We start from the raw sequence: 19294 nt of genomic DNA, 5'->3' as shown, positions 1-19294 counted from the left end.
TTATGTGGGGTAATTCTCATTCAGATTTATTGGTTGTATGAGGGGAAGAAAAGTTTTTATAGCATGAGTGGTATTATAAACTTTTTCTTAAAGGGATGGATGCCCAGTAGTTTGAACTTTGCAGGCCATGGTCTCTATGTTTAGTCTATGTTGCAGCTATGCAACTCTGCCATTGTAGCATGAATGCAGTCTTAGTGTATCAACAAATGGGCATGGCCAGGCTCCAATATAACTCTATTTCTAAAAACAGTCATTACTGATACTTTATTGTAGATAATTCCCTCTTTATCTGTTACTTAAATTCTTTCTTGGACATCTAAATCCTCTAGGCCTTGTTATAAGAACTCCCTTTGACTGAAGAAAGAGAATGATATAATATTTTTGCTTCCACCTGACTTCTAGTAAGCATAGAAATATTTAGAAAATTTAGAGCATATGGATGGCAAGCTAGGCGGGGGTTTAGGTCAGGAGTGTGGTATAGCATTAAATAAACGTTAGAACATAATGAATGGAAAACACTAAAACATTTTTCTTGTTGCTTCAGATTCCAGAGTCTTCAACCTTCTCTTGCCATTTGGATGATATCTCATATAACTATCATTTGTATAGCATTTTATGGTTTACAAAGCATTTTTCTCATACTTGTCTCATTTGCTTCTCTCAGTAATCTTGTAAGGTGTTGCTTTAGTTTTACAGATCAAGAAACAGGCTTAGAGAGGTTGTGGTTTATCTCAGGCTTAATGGCTAATGAGTTTAGATGGCTCTAGAATTTAAACCCAGGTCATCTGATGCCTGTCCTTCGTTTTGCTTTATCCCGTGTTCCTTCCCAGCCAGGTTATTAAGTCAGGCTTCTACCCATTTCAAGACGCTGGTGCGGATGGAACCACCATTGAAGACTTAGGAACATTTCTTGGGTTACTCCCTCAGGAGTACAGTATTGAATTGTATGGTCTCGTATTTGAATAAAGAAGCCTGAGGCCTGTAGTTATATTCTGATTCTGGTAAGGCGTCTTCCATACTCATCCTTTGTGAATAGCGGCTCCTAAAGTATTGACATTCTCCATGTACCACTTGTGTAGAATAATTAGTAACAGTAAAGACTAGCAGCAGTGTAATACTGTGTGTCAGACACGTGTGCACCAAACCTGACCTCTGGGCCAGGCCACCCTTTTTTTGCAACCTCTTCTCTAGAAATGTAAAGATGGCAGGATTTCCAACTTTTCAAGTAGGGTTCTACTGAAGTTTCCTAACCAGTTTGTGTAGTTTGTTAGGAAGAGAACCAACTACAGATCGTAATCCTAGAATTCTGCCTCCCATCTTGACCATACTTCAGTCACTCTCATTAAGTGTGGCTTAGAGATGATATAATTTGAGGAACCGTAAGCCATTCTGGGAGGTGGAGGCATTAGGGCATGAGAACCCTTTAGTACTCCAGAAGGAGGGGCTCATTTCCTTATTACCTCACTCAGTCAATCCAGGTTAATCCATAGCTTGAAGATATACAGGGTGTATAACCTTGGTGAAAAGAATGTTAATTTAGGTTTGGGCTTAATAAGAGCACCACCTGCTGGCCATGGAGATCTGTGTTGTTTTGAGAGAGCTTGCCAAGACAACGAGCTGTAATAGGAGACTGCCACTACTTGCCAGCAGGAGGAGGAGTTGAGCATTACAAAACACCCCAAGAAAATGTGTTTGAGAAAATGGTGGAAAGTATAATGAGCAAAACAGTCGAGTGAATCGTGGAATGTCAAACCCTCGTGGACCTGAACTCAAGGCCTTTTCATTTTATTTGCAGAAATAATAACAATGTTAGTAATCACTTTTATTTTCCTGTCACTGACCTGATAGAGGATCTGCACCCTCTTCTCCAATAATAGCACTATAATGCCATTGCCTGTGAAGGTATGGAACTTCTGAAGTCCACTAGCTGGTGATGTTCTCTTCTATTTCATAGCGCCCCCCCCCCCCCCCCCTTTTTTTTACTTTCAGGTTCTCTTTACATAACCTATTTCAGTTTTAGCTCTTTGTGGATCCTAGGTGTTAGTGCTCAGAGCACGAACTCACATAAGCAATTCCCGAGATAATTTTTGTTCACTGACCAGGGAGGTTAACGGAGTTCCTATTAACTCTTAGATGAAAGCAGTTAAAGCACAGCAAACTTCTAATAAGTCCCTTAAACAGTTTATTGTCCCTAACTGTTTATTCAGTGGGTTTATAGGGAAAGTTTCTCTTGCTTCTGCTTAATGCCTCAATTCTAGGGATGTCCTCTCTTATGCTTACTCTATCGATTGATAGTGGCTGTCTAGCTTTAGTTAATTAATTTTTTGAGAAGAGTCTGAGGTCTTGGGGTCCAGCTTAAAAGAGTATTGTGATTACTCAGCCTATGTCTGCAGCAGACAGGAGAGGAGAGCTAGAGCAGCATATGTGCTAGATGTTCCCAGCCCTGATCTAGTCCTGCCGACTCATCTTACAGATGAAGCATCTAAAGCCCAGCTAAGTGACTTGTTCTTTTCTCTTCCTCTTCTCTTCCTCCTCCGTGAGGGAACTGGGACCTGAGTCCAAGCATGTTTACTTCCAGTTCATTGCTGTTTCCACTATCTCCTTTTCTTCCTGGCTTAATTTTCAGGTTTGGGAGAGCAATGACTGGGGAAAATAAAAGGAAAAAATGAAATTTCTGCGCTTATGTAGTGCTATTACATAGCCTTCACCAAGTGAAAGTAACTTCTGGTGACAAAGGGGTATCCTGGGATATAGAGGAAGTGTTCTCCCCTTTCTTAAGCCTTCTTTATATATATAGTCCAGCTCAGCCCAGTTGCCTATGTACAATGTTTTATTTCCTACACATCCTTTTCCCCACTCTGAATTAGGGCAAAGAATTTTTACCATTAATACCTCTAAACTCACTTCTCAATTGTTAGTGAATAGGAAACCCCCCCTTTTATTCTTTTTTCTTTCTTTCTTTCTTTTTCTTTTAGACATTTGACTTTGGTGGGGGATGGGATCAACCCATTTTATTGAGGAGCTTGGAGGGAGAGATTGAAGTTCTAGGAGCCCAATGAGATTTGATATTCTTGGCCTGACTGGGCTCTCCCTTATTTTGAGGTTGCCGAATGCTGACATTTATTTTTTTTTATTTGGGATAGGTGAATTCGTTGTTAAGTATAGAAAAGAATGATTATGAAAAAAAATTTCGGAGTGATTAAACTATTGTAAACTAAAAAACTCCCTTGAAAAATATTCTGTACTCTGTCGTTCCTTGGGAATAATTTGAGAAACATAGTCCACCTAAGAATTAAACCTCTCCATTCTCCGAGCCAAAGAATAATCTCGTGGTATAGTGGCAAAGAGCATGGGCTTTAGAATTATTCAAATCTGAGTTTGAATGTTGGTTGTTAACTAAGCTATGCAATGTTGGACAGTTAATTCACCTCTCTGAACTTGTTTTCTGTCTTTTAAAGGAGCATAGGATGTTTACATTAGTGGCATTGTTAAGAAGATTAAGTGATGCCAGCTGCATAATAATGAGTTCTGTAAATGATCATTTATTCCCCTCTTCTCTTTCCTTCACTCTTAGCTCAGATTGAGCACAACACATTTTCACTCTCTCTGGGAGCCAAAACTCTTTACATGTTTAGAAAATATATTAAGTAGAAGAAATCTGTAATAGTTCTGGGGGAAAAAAGGAATGCCATCAATGACTAGGGTTTAGTAATTTTCGAAAGCTGGAAAATAGAATAACCTGTGGAGAAATAAAACTAAAAAAAAAAAAAAAAAGGTAGCCCAAAGCATATAAAGGATGGGTAGCCACTATTTAGGAAGGTTCTTTGCTCACACTGACAAAGGATATAGAAAAATATGGATGGGACCTGGGCATTTGTCTGAGTGATGAATTTGGACTCGTTTTGGGATAACTAGGTTGGATTTTCCCTTCCTGTACTCCCGCCCCACCTGTGCCTTTTTCATCAGGCAGCGGTGTTTCATTCTGTCCTGCAGTTATAGGTATGGTCTCTGGGGCTGGAACTCTGGAGTATGTCCCTAGTGGTTACCGATTCCCAGTAGGAACTGGGAGCTAAAGAAAAATATGCTGGTCTTCAGATTAAAAAGAACCTTGGAAAGCTTTTTAGGACCCTGAAAAAAGACCCACACCTGTATCTATAGCGGTGAGATTTCAGAAGATTGAGAATATAAAAAGGAAAATCTAATTTCTCAGATCACCACTAGTGGTTCTAGACAGAATAATAGGGCAAGAAATAGAAATGAAAGGCATACAGATTGAAAAGAAGTAAAACAGTCTCTATTTGTAGATGACATACTTGTATATGTAGAAAATCTTGAGTCCAAAACAAAACTATTAATAATGAATTTAGCAAGATCACAGGATGTAAGGTCAATATATAAAAAATTATTGTATTTCTGTGTACTAGCAGTGAACAATTATAAATTGAAATTTTAAAAGGTACTATCAAACAACATGAAATACTTAAGAGTAAACTTAAACAACTGTGAATATGACCTATAGAATGAAAACTGACAAACACTATTGAGAGAACACTAAAGAAAACCTAAAACTATGCAGAGATACACCACATTCATTAATTGAGAGACTCAACTCAGCATTGGTAGTAGAACACATGGTAGTTCTCCCTAAATTTACCTGATAGAGTCAGTATAACACAACAGGCTGTTTGCATGCTTGCTTGCTTGGTTTTGCAGAAGCTTAAAAGAAGAAAACAGACTGCCTACAAGTGAATTAGAATCAGATTCTGTCTTACCTGCAACACTAGATGTTAGAATACAGTTGAGTAAAGCTTTAAAAGTCTGAAAGAAAAATGATTTTAATCAAGAAACACTTCAAAAAATTACCCAAGGAAAGACATTCTTAGAAAAATTAAAAATAAAACTAAGCAGAAAAATACATGAAACAGTAGCGAACAAGAGTAAAGTTATAATCAAGTCTGAAAGATATGATATGGAAACTTTAAGAGCTAAACACCTAGGTAATCTCAAGGTGGAAAGCAGTGTAGGGCTGTACAGGAAAGGGGGAAGAATGGTATAGTTCTCATTTGGTGGGGAAGTAGTGTTCGTTGTAGTGCCTGGCACATAGTAGACAGTAAGTATTTACAGAGTGAATATATCCTCATTGAATGTTTTGATAGAAATAGGCTTAAATGTTTTATAGTCTGTAGAAGAACAGAAACAGGATGTTTGTCAATCTTTCAAACCAGTAAAGTTACCAATTTCAGCAGAATACATGAACAAAGAAAGAAAACTCCATCAGTCGATAACAAAAGGTATTTTAGATGTGTTTTGTTTTGTTTTTGAACTTGAAAAATAAGAGGCAGAAGTGACTTGCTTGTAAATAGAAGAATGACCTTTAGTAAAGTTTGGAGAAGCAAATATTCCATTTGATGCCTCCTGCCCTGCCAGGTCATCATGCTACTTGTCAAATAAGAGAAGGCTGTGATGTAGGCCTTGCCCACCGGATAGCCGAAGGTATTTGGTAAACTCACCTTGTTTCTTGAGAGAGGAGCCCAGAGGCCAGGTGTTTGGACTAACCTGCAGTGTTTTGTGTTTCTTGCAGATGTTCCCACAAGCCTGCACTTCCAGAGCATGCTGAAATCTCAGTGGCAGAATAAACCTTTTGACAAAATCAAACCTCCCAAAAAGTTTTCACTTAAGCACAGAGCACCCATGCCAGGCAGTCTGCCAGATCCAACTCGTAAAGACAGGCACAAGTTGGTCAACTCCTTTCTAACAACAGCCAGTAAGTTTCAGAGTACCAGGGAGTTCTCCAATTATTTTTCTGTTCCTTTTACATTCTCAGGTTACCAAGTTTTCTATGGTAGTATGTCAGGATTGGGAATTGACTGATACAGATTTAACTCACAGTCTACTTCTACTTGTCTTGGATTCTATTAGATGGACTTGGAAAAGCTATTCCAGACACCATGTATCTTGGGGTAAGACCCAGAATGCTCAGTGAATAGCCATCAGTGGAATGGCATTGAGTCCATCAGTGGGCAGGCTGCTTTCTGTACCCTGGTGTCACATTTCTCTGGTTGAGGACACTGTGAGCTCCCCTGGTCATTGTGTTATTTGCTAGAAGTTTTAGTCTCAGAGAGAGGACTGTGCTGCTGCCCTGGGAGTCTACCATTGGCCTAGAGAGAACTCAAGAGCTTGGAACTCAAATGAGGAAAGATTGAGAGGAGGTATTTCACAGCTCTTTTTCTGTTCCCCTCTTCAGAGCTGTCCCATCACCAAACCCGGCCTGACAGGATACACAGGCAGCACTTAGACGATGTGGGGGCCGTGCCTATGGTGGAGCGAGTGACAGCGCCAAAAGCAGAGCGCTTGCTCAACCCACCGCCACCTGTGCATGACCCAAACCACAGCAAAATGAGATTGCGAGACCATTCATCTGAGAGAAGTGAAGGTAGGGCCAGGCCCGGCACCTTTACCTGCATTTGCATCTGCTCAGGACTTTCTGGGGCAGCCTGGGCTTCTCTTAATTGCCACTAGCTTTGTCCTTCACTTTAGGAAGGCAGAGTAGAGGGACCCTAATGCTACTAAATACAGGCTACTTCTTAACTGCTACAGCAAACTCTCTGCCTAGCCCCCTACCTCCCATCAACCAGTTTGCTTCACCTCTTTATCCTTGGGGCTTAAAGCATTTTTGCTTTGACTGTGTATTGCCAGCATTCCTAGCTTGTTGTCAAAGTAGAGCTGGTTGAGGTAGCCACATATTCCTCTTTTCTGTCGACTTCTGCAGTGTTGAAGCATCACACGGACTTGAGCAGTTCGAGCTACTTGGCAGCTGCCCACCATCCACCGCACAGTCCTTTGGTGCGACAGCTCTCCACCTCATCAGACACTTCTGCACCCACCAGCTCTAGCCCACAGGTTACAGCCAGCACATCTGTAAGTACCTGCATGGAGTTGGCCAGACAGCCCCTCCACAGTTCCAACTCATTCAAGTGTCTCTGGGAGATAGTGTAGAGTGGACTATGAGCCCTGGGCAGTTATGGGAACTCAACTCGTCATGACGTTGTCAATTTTTTAAGGCGGGGTGGTGGTATTTGACTTGGTGTTGTTTTCCTTGAGTTGTTTTTCATAGTAGAGATGAGTCTTTGCTGAGTCATCCATAGAAAGCTTGATGCAGAGACAAACTATTATGGTAGTCTATGACTATTTAAGATCTGTGGGACTGAGTTTCATACAGGACTCAACAATATTGTGGCTCTAACCCTGTTGGTATAAGAAGTAAGCTGAGGGGTGGGATGGGGGTGAGATGCACCAACTTGTGGGTATTGGAGATATTTATTATTACTCTACTGGTGAGTGGAGAGCTAGAGTACTGAGAATAAACACTATGTGCTAGAGAGCCTGGAAGGGAGAGGAGAAGGCAGGGCCCATGCATTTTAGGTGCACAGAGCAGAATCATAGATCCAGCAGGCCACCCTAGCAGTACTTACATGTAGTACACTTGTAATGGCTTCATAAGGACCATATTCTATCCAGAAATCTGTTTGTACAACCATTCCAGACAACACATTCCTATTAATTTTGTTCTGATATTTTAATTCCTCAAGGTGTGCCTCCTCGAACACACATACCTGTAACTGCTTCGTGACCACTAAAGTGTCCTTTATATAGTAATTAAAATAATGGTGATAGTAATAATAAAATGCTACAACTGTGTCAGCGCTAAATACTTTACACATGTTATCTCATTCAGTCCTAAAAAGTGTCCTTTGAGGTGTAGGTGGTGGTAAGGGTTCCCTTTTCATAGGCAGGGAAACTAAAGCTTTCCGAGGCTAAGGAAATTGCATGAGGCAAGGCCACTTGTGAGGGTTATAATAGTGATTCAGACTCAGGCAGTCTGACTACGAGCCAGGCCTTTTACCATTCCCTACACAGTGTAGGCCGTGGCAGGGGCGGGGGGCAGCATTGCAGATATGACTTAAGAAGGTCCTTTGTACCCCTTCAGAACTGGCGACAAGAAAATTCTAAACCCACAAAATAGACTCACTAGGCTCTTGTGATGAGGTAGGAATTCACATTGTTCTGTCTTTGCTCTTGGAAATCATGCAGTCTTTTGCAAATAACCTTTTTGTTTCTCCTGTTCTTCAACTCACACGTCTACAAATTTTGCCTAAATAGGTGTTTAGTATCTATCACAAAGTCAGTCATCCATCAACAAACTGTCTCCGGTAACCAAAGGATTTCAGAGTCTAGTTCTGATAGAAAATCTGAACTCTGAGATCCAGGACTTGGTGAGACTTCATTTTCTCACTTGCCAACCTCTTGCGTCTGGAGAATGTTAATGTAGGCCTGGACCATATGAAATTTTTACTTATTTACTAGGTACAAATTTTGTGTATAGCACTATGCTGACCCTTAAAGCTCTTGATGCCATTTTTTTTTTTTTCCCCAAAGAATCTGGACTAATTTAATAGTAAAAAGAGTGAAAGTTGAGATACTTAATATAAGGTAGAGAAGCTAGAGAAACAAGAGAAATGGTGGGGGGAGGGGAATGTTTATGGTAGTGCTTCACAGAAGACAGTGGATGCATCAGAATCACCTCAATTGCTTTTTAAAAAATCCTCGAAAGTTCCTATTTGATAGTCAGATTGAGAGGTGGAAGAAATCGGAGAACTTTTTTTTTTTTTTTTTTAAGCATTCCCTACTCATCTTGCTTTTGATGTACAATCAGGTTTGGGGATCACTTTTCATTCCCATCACATGCCTTCCACCTCTGATTGTGAACAGGAGAGTAGTTACGTTAGACCAAACAAATACCTCATGGAATGGGGGGTCTGGGTGAAGGGTGGGTGCTCAAGCCTGTTGAACAATTCCACAACCTGCTCCTGCCTCTTTCCCTCAGAAGTACTGACAGCAGGCCCAAGAAAATTTGGGGAAAATCTATACCTATTTCTGCCAGCAATTTCACATTCATCCTTGATTAAGATGTAAGGAAAGCTATCTCTTGGGCTTAAGGTACCCTTCTTTATAGGTACACTTCTCGTAGTGGGATGCATAAATTCAGCAGAGATGGGGCATAGAGAGACCTTGGATATGAGGTCACTAATCCTCGGCTACAGAACTCAGCCAGGCAAGATTTACAAAAGTCTCTTCAACCATTTTGGTTAACCAAGTACCATAAATTTATGAGGTCAATGACAATCTATTCTCATTTGATAGAGAAGGAAATTGAGGTGGAAAACACATTGTGATAACCTAAAGTTATAGGCGACAGCAAGTAAAATCCTGGCCCAGGAAGCTCTCACTGCCTTTTAGTATTCTCTTGAGGATGACCTGAAATGATGGGATGACTCAATCATATATCACCCTCTGAGAACAGTGTAGAGTGGTTAGTTTTAGGGAACTGCCTCTTCCTTAACTTCCTTCACTAACCCCTTGCCTCTCTGCCTACAACACTTGGTGGTTTGGGTTTGAAAGCAGCCTTTTAAGTGTTTCCAGCTGTATTGTCGCCGTGGCAGCATGTTTGTCATCCCACTGTTACCCTCTGACCTCTCACAACTCAGCTGCCAGTCTCTGTCAGTGCAGGGTGTTGCTCTCCGGGCACAAGCAGCTAGTGGACTTTTGTCTCCATCTAAGAAACCAAGCCCTTTGGCTCCCTGCTGTATTCCTCCTTCCTTGGTCTCCTAGCTACTCTACTGTAGATGCCCACCTTCTCCTCTGATATTGGATCCTCATTCATATTCCAAGAGTTTGATCTTTTCAGCTTATTAAAGTGAATTTCCTTTCTCCGGGAGTGTGAGCTACAGAACTTGGTCCTCTATTCCAGTCATCTCCATTGATTACAGCTAGGAAGCTTTCACCTCTTTCCCCAAGAGTAGTAACCAGGAAGAGGGGAAATCACAGGGGCTGAGCAAATGGTGGGTACAGATTTAGCTAAAGAGTTCAGATTTACGATAAGGAGGCACTTTCATGACAACCAAGGTTAGATAATCTCCTGAGCTGGACCTATTTTGTAGGCATCTTTCAAGATAAAGGAAATCATCTTTACAACCCAGAGTCACCACTAGGCTTAAGCATTTCTTTAAGGAGCCACTATGAATATACGTCATAGACAGGGATGAAAAGGAGGATTTGGAAGGGGAAGGATAGTAAAAGTAAGTATTTAAGAGTAGGAACCACAACAGTTGACTCAAGGTGCCAGAGTATTCATCCCTGAAAATTTAACAGAAGTCTCTTGTGTATGAGCCCATGAAGGGAGAGGGTGGCCAGTGATGCTTGTGCATGGAAGATACTCCTCAGTACCACCTAGTATTCCTTCTGAGGACTTTGTTGTGGGAGATGATCTTCAAGGTGTAAGCAGTTGCTGCCCAGCCCCTATCCAAGGACCCAGAGATGCCTGGTTATTGGTGATCCTGTTTTAAGTCTCTCATGTATGCTTTGATGCTTGTAGAGCTGTTCCTCCCTTTTAAACTTACCTTTGTCTTACAGCAGCCAATAAGGAGGAGAAGGGGAGAGAGCTCATTTGATATTAACAACATTGTCATCCCGATGTCTGTTGCTGCAACAACCCGTGTAGAGAAGCTGCAATACAAGGAAATCCTTACTCCCAGGTAGAGGCCCTAAGTAATCAGCTCCCATCCCCATTCTTCCTGTTATCGCCCTTTTTTCTTTTGTCACTGAGCTTTGTATCTTTAAGTGATTGAAAGTGTTTCCTGATAGGAGTGAAATTATTTGTGTATATAGTTCTCTCATTCCATTATATGAGCACCAACCAGACCACAGGCCACAAACTGGCTATCGACGTGTTTTGTTTGACACATAATTGTTTTAAAATACTGAATTTGCTGTCAACATGAAAGCAGGATTTCACATATGAATCTTTATTTCCATCTTTTGTTGACAAATAAGAAAGAGCAGCCGTGTATATGCATTCCCACATGGTGGTAGTCAGTTGGTACTGAGTAGTAGCGGTCCTCTTTAAACAGGTTCCTTTGCTTGAGTTGGTCACATTCTCCCAGGCTGCTTCCCGTATTTCTGGCCCTTGAGGGTTTTCAAAGGTGGGGCCTCTCTCAGGCTTCCAGGGCTAAGGAGGCCAAGCTTTGAGAGGGGAGAGCCTGCCCAGCAGAAAGCAGTGTCACAGGTGCACACGGTTCTCATTATTTCATGGATACATTTATCCTGCCGCAGGCTACCTGCCATCTCATGATTGTCGCTTGGTTTTGCAGCTGGCGGGAAGTTGATCTTCAGTCTCTGAAGGGGAATCCTGACGAGGACGATGAAGAGGTAATGGCATGGTCATTTTCCCTTAGAGCACTTATACACAAGTGGGTACATATATCCAGATGACACCTGTAGGTGTCAGATGCAAGCTCATTGTATTCCTGTTTGAACCGGGAAGACCCTAGTATGGGGTGGAGCTGGCTCTAGAGTTAATCTACACTTAACTTACACTCAGCTTCTGGGAGGAAAGGGGATCAATGAAGCTGCTCTGTTGCAGATCGAGGACCTATCTGATGCAGCCTTCGCCACCCTGCATGCCAAATGTGAGGAGATGGAGAGGGCTCGGTGGCTGTGGACCACAAGCGTGCCACCCCAACGGCGGGGCAGCAGGTGATGGGTGATGGGATGGGGAGTGTGGGCCCTATCCATGTCCGTGGACAGTTGCCACTGCTTTTTGCTTGCTCTGTATATGCATCAAGTGGCAGTGGCCAAGAATGCAGAAGTTCCTTGACGTGCATTGGACTTGATGAGAGTATAAGCAATCAAATGCTACGTTCTTGCTGAGTGGATGCAGTTTTCGCAAACTCTAGTGATCTCCTGGGCCCCAAGAGCAGGCTCCATGACATTTGAAGGCCAGTTGAGGGTTGTAACGATTTAACCAGAGGGGCTTTGGAAGCTTCAATCACAAGTTACCTTTCCATTTGGACAGTGGACTATGGGTTTGTGGCCCTACTTGAAAGAACCGCCCCACCCTACCTCCCGTTACTTAGCAGTAGCAGAAGCCCTCAGGGTTCTCAAGTATAAAGATTTAGGCTCTCATTTTTGCCTTTTTCTTTGACCACAATTTTCAAAGTCTTGACTAATTTGCTTTCACTGTGAATTCACTGGGCGCTGAGCAGGGATTATCCCCTGGCATTGTTCAGTTCTGGCTTTCTCTGGGTTGATAGGTATACACAGTTCTTAGACATATTCTATAGCTACCTCTGTACATGGCAGTGAGGAGGAAATGAGAGACTTTGTGGTTCCTAGGAAAGAACTGTTGGTGTTGGTCTACTTTGGCTCCTCTGATTGGGATGCCTCCTCCCCACCCCCCAAAATAAACATACTTGATATTCCCTATTACTCAGACATTCCGATTTTCACTTCTTGGTGTACAGGTCTTACAGGTCATCAGACGGCCGGACAACCCCCCAGCTGGGCAGTGCCAACCCCTCCACTCCCCAGCCCGCCTCTCCTGATGTCAGTAGTAGCCACTCTTTGTCGGAGTTCTCCCACGGTCAGTCCCCTAGGAGCCCCATTAGCCCGGAACTGCACTCAGCTCCCCTCACCCCTGTGGCTCGGGACACTCTACGACACCTAGCCAGTGAGGACACCCGTTGTTCCACACCGGAGCTAGGGCTGGATGAACAGGTGAGGGATGCTGCCTTTTTATAGGGTCTGGCGGGATGGGGGATGGGATTGAGAAGGGACAGCACCTGCTGAAGATGGACCTTCGTCTCATGACCCCCCTTCCACTTTTTGGTGGGGACAAGGGGCTACACTTAAAATTGACTTTCCGAAGGTACCATGGAACTAACTGGCCATTGTCAAAAGGAGGGTGCCCACTCTGAGGGGTCTTCCCAAACTATCCCAGGAACTCTAAAGAGACTGGTCATGGACTCCAGTCCACAACATTTTGGGACAGGGCCTTGGGGCAGGAGGCAGGCTGAGACAGCGTCCTCACCAAGGCACCTTGTCTACCCACAGTCCGTCCAGCCGTGGGAACGGCGAACCTTCCCGCTGGCCTACAGTCCCCAAGCAGAGTGTGAGGACCAATTGGATGCACAGGAGCGGGCAGCCCGCTGCACTCGGCGCACCTCAGGCAGCAAGACTGGCCGGGAGACAGAAGTGGCGCCCACTTCGCCTCCCGTTGTCACCCTCAAGAGTCGGCATCTGGCAGCAGCAGTCACAGCTCAGCGTCCAACTCACAGATGAGCGGGATACGAGAATCTAAACAGACTCACTAACTTGGCATTAAAGCTTCAGAAATCTCTGCGTTTGATATTCAAACATCATATGCCGGAAATTTTCACAGTTTTTAGTGAATTTAAGGAATTTAGATTCTACTTTGGTATTTTCTTTTTCTTGTTTTGATTTTTGTTTTGGTTTTGGTTTCCATGTTTTGTTGTCATACACCTGAGCACTTCCTTCAGTTGGCAAACAGAAATTCAGGATAAGACCCTGCTGGCCTGTCCTGACATGTCCTCTGCACTGTTAAATCACTGGACTTAGCGATGTTTGATGCTCACCGGCTCCCTCACACCTACGGGCAGGGTGGAATGACTACGTGGGCAGAGGGAATGGAAAGCTCCAGCTCAGTGTTGCCACCTGAGGTTAAGGTGGGAGAGAGCAGCACTCTCTGGGCTCCTGCCCCCTTCCTTCCCGACCCCTCTTCTCCCATCTGTGGTTTGGCTCAGCTCTGACCCTCCATGGTGGGTCCCCCTTGGTCATCTATGCTGAAGCACCCCCACTACAACCTGTTGGCCTTGACTGCCAGCTGTTCTGAGCTCTCAGCTGACAGAATAGCTTCCCCTCATCACCCAGATCTTGGAGACCTATTTAGGGCTTCCTCTGCATTTGGTCATCTCTGTTTTGACCCTTAACTGCAGTAACCTGGCTGTGGCTGCTCAGGTCCCCATCCCATCCCCATCCTGTCCCTTTGTGCCCTCTCATCTGTTCTCCCACCCCATATACCCCCCCCCCACACACACACACACACACACACACACCAGTCCTTCCTGCCTATCCTGATCCATGAAGGTGAGGTTAGAACTGCTTAACCTCTGTTCCCACTCCTGCACACTGAGGGCACCGGGAGTGAGCAGCCATCTTCTCTGTAATTCTGTTTTCACTGACTGATTTATTTGGTCTTGTTTTCTGTCCATCCTGCTCCCTGTCCATGTCAGGCCCTTCCTTTTTCAAGCTCTCCTTGCCTGTGGAACATTGTCTGGTCCTAACTGTGGTTCCCATCACTCCCCCATGCTCACACCCACTCCCACCCCCCTTTGGTCAACCTTGTGCCTGTCTCATGTATGATCACATTACCAAAAAAGGGGCAATAAGGACTTCTTTTTTTTTTTTTTTTTTTTTTTTTTTTTTTTGCCATTTTGTAATCGTATAAAAATAGTAGACAAACTGCTTAATGGTTGGGGTTTTTTCACAATTTTCAACATTAGTGATTTTTTTTTGATTCTGTTTGCAAGTTAAAGGGTTTGTCATTTCTTTAAAAAACAATAATGCACCATATCCCTATGCATAAAGTGCTTCTTCTATTTATAAGGTTGAAAATTCTGAATAACCCTTTTAGCATTGTAAAAAAAAAAACAAAAATGGAAAAAAAAACTTGTATTTTGTAAATATTTTCTTTCCTGCTTCGAGCTGTGTATTGGCAGCGCAACATGTAGCTGTCTTTGTTCTATAGAAACGCTTTTCTTCCGAGAAGCTGATCTTTGTTAATGTCTTGATTCTGTTCGCAAAGCACAGACTTAGTGCTTAAAAAAAAAGGAAGGAAAAATTGAAAAAAATAATAAAAAAAAGTTACAGGACGTTGTGTGCCGGGCCTTTCTTGACATTTGGGCATGGTAGTCATGGCAGCTTAGGAGCTGGCCCTGCCAGAGCAGGTCTCTGATGTTCTCTGACTTGCTCTGAACCCTATCTTTTGGGTACCTGGCAGGGTCATGTGATGTCACCAGAGGGAGGGTGTGTTTGTTTGCACAGGTGGGGGAGGCTAGGGCCTCCCGGAGGAGAGGGGGTCTATGTAAGATGTGTCTACTTTTTCTTTTGCTTGGTTGTAATAGACCTGTTGTGTGGATGTTCCGTTCTCTTCTAGTGAGACCAACAGTATGACATTTTATGTCCTAAATTGCTCTTTAAAATGGAAGTTTCACTTTCTGCTATGGACCTTTTCTGGGATTGGGGGCCATTGGGAATATATACCTTTCATGGAGCCTGAGCCACTACTCACCTGCTCTCTGAGATTATAGTTTCTTTTTTCTGAGGAAGCTAAGGGCTTTCCTTTGTACCAGATAAATAAGTGGGCGGGCCCGGATTCGTCTTTACTCCTCTTTTCCTTACATGGCAGTCAAGTTGAAACAGCCAAGGAGGCTGCCTATCTGGCTATGAAAGCCAGGAGTTTTGAGGTAGCATTTCTCTGAAGGCCCTGTTGATGCTTCTCTGGTTGCAGTTAAGATCTGTTACTCGCGCTTCAGTCTGCAGTGGCTTAAGCACATCAGGAAAAACTAAGAAGAGAAATACCTTGAAACTGAAAATCTAAGGGTTCAGAGTTAGGATCTTGACCTGATGACTAAAGAACAATTGTTAATGTGATGGGTTACTGTTTTGTTATTTCTCTGTGGCATTGCTAGCGGCTAGCTGGTATCCCTATCTCAATCTCAGCAGACACATTTCCCAATCTGTAGTAAGCTTCCAAAGGAGAGAAAGGCAGCTGTCTAAGCCTAGAAGGAATCTGAGCCATTCCTTCAGCCTAGAGGCCTAGTTCTGCGTTAGCCCCAGACATCTAGGCTAATACACCGGGGACGAAAAGATTTCTTAACACCCACACCTGCCTTCTCAGGTTTGAATACACTGGTCCACAGCTTAAAAACTGAGGGCAGCCTTGTGAGCTCAACCACAGGGTACTTGTCCTCTGAGTTGGGCCGGGATAGTGCGCCACCACCGGAATGAGACAACCAGCTGAAAATGAAAAGTCTGAGAACTCTTCTTTCACCTTTGCGGCCCCAGAGAGAGCTAGTAAATCCTAATGCCCAGGTTCTAACAGTATTGTCCTTCCCTGTACTGAGCTCAATTCTCCAAGGCTAAGAGGGACTTAAAATTACACATCCTGTATCATGTTCTTGTCCTTTGAATCCATGCACGGAGCCCTTATTTAATCAGTAATAACTTTATTTCCAAATTCACTTATACAGCAACAGTCAGTGTAAATCATTTGTTAAAACACACAATACACCATATGGACATTCACAGACAGGAAGCTAAGCTAAGATGGTTTCATGTCCCTCCCCCCACCCTCAAAATTATTGAAGAAATCATGGGACTTGCAAGTGCCAGAATTGTCCTGCCCAGCACTGCAAATTCATGGGCTGAAAGTCCATTAGGAGGTGAGACTGGATCAGCACCCAGGGTAACCCTTTTCAATACTGAAGAGCAACTAGTCTCATGAAGCCACAGATCTGTAGTTGGAACTTGCTGATCTCCAACCTCTGCCCTCATACCCACCTCTTGGCTTTATTTGGGGGGCAAAGATAAAAGAGGGTGAAGGAAGAGATCTTGGCAGCCGTTAGATACAGGCCACGTGTCTAGAGCCAGTGGTAAAAATGACCCAGGCGCCCATGCCTAGAAGAAAGGACGCCAGGGTCTTCGGGAGGCATGATTGTGGACTTGGGGCCTGGCAAGAGGCCAGGGCAACCATATCCAGATTCCTCCCCAATCTGCACCTCCTGCACCTGGCCAGAAAGAAGATGGGAAGTAGCTGGCAGCCTGCTGCACTAGGGAGTCCCGTCAATGGAAAGGCAAAGCCCCAAGGACCTCTAGCAACTGTGAAAATCATGAAGAAAAGGGTTACAAGGCAGTTCACCTGCTACACTCCAAGACTTCCTTTGCCCATGGTAACTATCATACAGGTTCCTCCCCCCTCCCCCCTACAGCACAACAAGCAATCGAAAACAGGATACAGTCTCACCACTGAAGTCAATTTAAATGGAACTATTGAAAAGAGTGGAGAGCTTGAAGGAACCAGGCATGTAGCATATCCTACTTAGCCCACCCAAAGGACATTGACTCTGGAGGTGGCAAAATGCGGGGGAGGGAGGTGAGTGCCCAGCCCTTGGGGGATTGTCCTCAGTTAAGGTCATAAGTCAGCGTCCCTTTGCAATCTCCCTGCCAGCACTGGCCTGAACCATGATTTGGAGGCTGACCCCAGTAACTCACCCTACGAGGGAGATTTCAGGGCCCTCCAAGTTAAGGTTCTCAGAATAAAGAATGGAACAGGGCACAGGATCTGCAGGAAGAGGAAGGCAGAAATCCAAGAGGAAACGCAGCCATAAACCAGTGGCAGTAATAAGGGACCACAATCTCAACCACCACCAAATCTTTAAAACACATTTCCTTTTTTTTGCTGGGACTCGCAGGACAGTGGGGAACCTCACAGTGGAAAGTTCTGGACTGAGATGATTCCTTGCAAGGAAAGTTCTGGCTACAAATGAAGCCTCCAGCCCTAGAGGGGAGGCCCTGGACTCTTCCCACCTCACCCCCCCACCGCCAGGGCTGCCTTAAACTGCTCAACCCGGAAGTGGCAGAACTGGGCCTGAAGTTGCTGAGTTTCTTTAAACAGCTATTTTCTACAAAGGCTGCTTCCCTTTCCTAGTGGCAGCAGATGAGACTTGTGCAAGGTTAGCAGGGACTCTGGCCAAGGCTTTGGGAATGGTGTCTCCTGACTTGTCACCCTTCCTCAGGCAGCTGGGGCCCCATCAGGGAAGGCCGTTCATGCCAACCCCTGCTGTGGCTGTAGGGCCCTTTGGTGGGGGGGCCCGGACTGCCCTTCCTGAGAGCCTAGAGGAGGACCCCAGGCAGAAGGATGGGCTGCAGACCTTTCCCCAGGTGGCACTGGCTTCATTTTTCTTGTGACCCAGGAAGTTGTAAGACGACCCTCTTTCAGGGCTGCTGCGGGGCTTCTCCAGGTTGTGGCCAGAGGGACATCTTCATGCTGCAAACCAGACCAGCCACAAGACACATGGCTCCGCCCTGGCAAAGGGAAGCCCTTTGGGGCGGGGCGGGGGTCACCACGGCTTCCGTCCTAGTCCTGTGCTTCAGGCCTTCTCAGCTGAGGGTTCTCAGATGTCAAAATCTGGTCTCCGTTGGGTCCCAGATGCTGAAGAAAGCCTTTCAAAAACTGGGAGGCCCCAACAGGGTAGAGAGCCGCACTGGCCTCCTGGAGCTGAGTCCCAGCAGGCGGAGTGGGAAGCATCGAGGACGCCCATGAGGGTGGGTTAGAAACCTCTTTACAAGCATTTCGAGATACATGCGTCCTTTTTTTGTTTTTTTTTTTTCTTTTCTTTTCACTATCATAGTCACTCTGGTGAATCCAAGCATGAACAGACAAATGAGACTACAACGCGACAGGGTGCTGACAGGGAGGGAAGGGCGACGTCTATGTATATGTTCAGCTGCTCCAGCAGGACGGACAGCGTTGCTTCCAGCTGGGATGGGGGGAGAACCGTTTCCGAGGGGGCATGTTCCCCTTTGGGGGGCATGGAGGGCTGATTCTCTGCACTTGGGGTTGAGCGGCAGCTGGGCGCTCTGAGAGGCTGGCCGTCACAGCCGGGGTGGGCGTGAGGGAGAGTTTTGCCCCCAGGGTGGGCGTGAGGGAGAGTTTTGCCCCCAGGGCCCGCCTGTTCTGGTGCCATCTCTGGCAACCAGGACAACACGACCGGCTGCCGGCTCAACACAGGAAGGGGACGGGGCCTCCTGGGGGGAAGAGGCTCTCCAAGCCCACACCCAGGGACATTGCCGAGCCCTGCCCCCCACACCCCACCTCCCACTCACATCTGCGATGGGAGGTTGGGGCCGGGGAACTGAATAAGGTCATCAGGTTCATTGTGAGGGACATGCCAGTTGGATGAATGTAACTTAGACGGAGAGACTGAGGTCCCACCTCGTGCCTTTGCCTTCCCTTGATTTCACCCCTTAGTTTAGAGTAGGTGCCTCCCACATCCCAACAACATCCATTACTGAGAAGGGGTTTGGCGGGGCTGGGAACTCAGGACAGTGTGACATAATGAGGGTACAGGCAGTGACTGAGCTCTGCATAACAGACACACGGGCGTCGCGGGAGCAGACAGGTGGCTGCGGCGGCCGTGGGAGGGATAGGAGGCTCGGGGCCCGCCCCTCCGAGACCCCCCCACACTCACTCCAGAGTTGCCAGAGGCCCAGGTTTGGGAACCGGCAGGTGTCCCCCTAGAGGCACAAGTCCTTACAAGAGAACTGGTTAGCCCTAAAGTCCCAAATCTGCGAGGTGGCCAAAATCGTGGCTGCCGTT

At 45.2% G+C, this 19294-nt stretch overlaps 1 protein-coding gene across 5 annotated transcripts in view; it reads left to right on the top strand.

The window, feature by feature from the left end:
- The window catches only part of KANSL1 (KAT8 regulatory NSL complex subunit 1), a 156739-nt gene extending 141953 nt beyond the window's left edge, over positions 1-14786 (top strand). Inside the window, exons 8-15 of one of the 5 annotated variants that reach the window (XM_016139842.2) lie at positions 5582-5764; positions 6245-6433; positions 6770-6918; positions 10471-10592; positions 11208-11265; positions 11480-11592; positions 12360-12612; positions 12949-14786. In XM_016139842.2, the coding sequence (XP_015995328.1) occupies positions 5582-5764; positions 6245-6433; positions 6770-6918; positions 10471-10592; positions 11208-11265; positions 11480-11592; positions 12360-12612; positions 12949-13176 (1295 nt within the window). In that variant the 3' untranslated portion in view covers positions 13177-14786. The remainder of the gene's footprint in view (positions 1-5581; positions 5765-6244; positions 6434-6769; positions 6919-10470; positions 10593-11207; positions 11266-11479; positions 11593-12359; positions 12613-12948) is intronic. The other 4 variants (XM_016139846.2, XM_016139844.2, XM_016139843.2 and 1 more) reach the window with 4 other exon arrangements.
- The last annotated feature ends 4508 nt before the right edge of the window (positions 14787-19294 follow it).

Source organism: Rousettus aegyptiacus, unplaced genomic scaffold, assembly GCF_014176215.1.
Source record: "Rousettus aegyptiacus isolate mRouAeg1 unplaced genomic scaffold, mRouAeg1.p scaffold_m13_p_6, whole genome shotgun sequence".
NCBI classification, from domain to species: domain Eukaryota; kingdom Metazoa; phylum Chordata; class Mammalia; order Chiroptera; family Pteropodidae; genus Rousettus; species Rousettus aegyptiacus.
The sequence above is the reverse complement of the archived record's forward strand: the minus strand, read 5'-3'. Positions and strand labels throughout refer to the sequence as shown.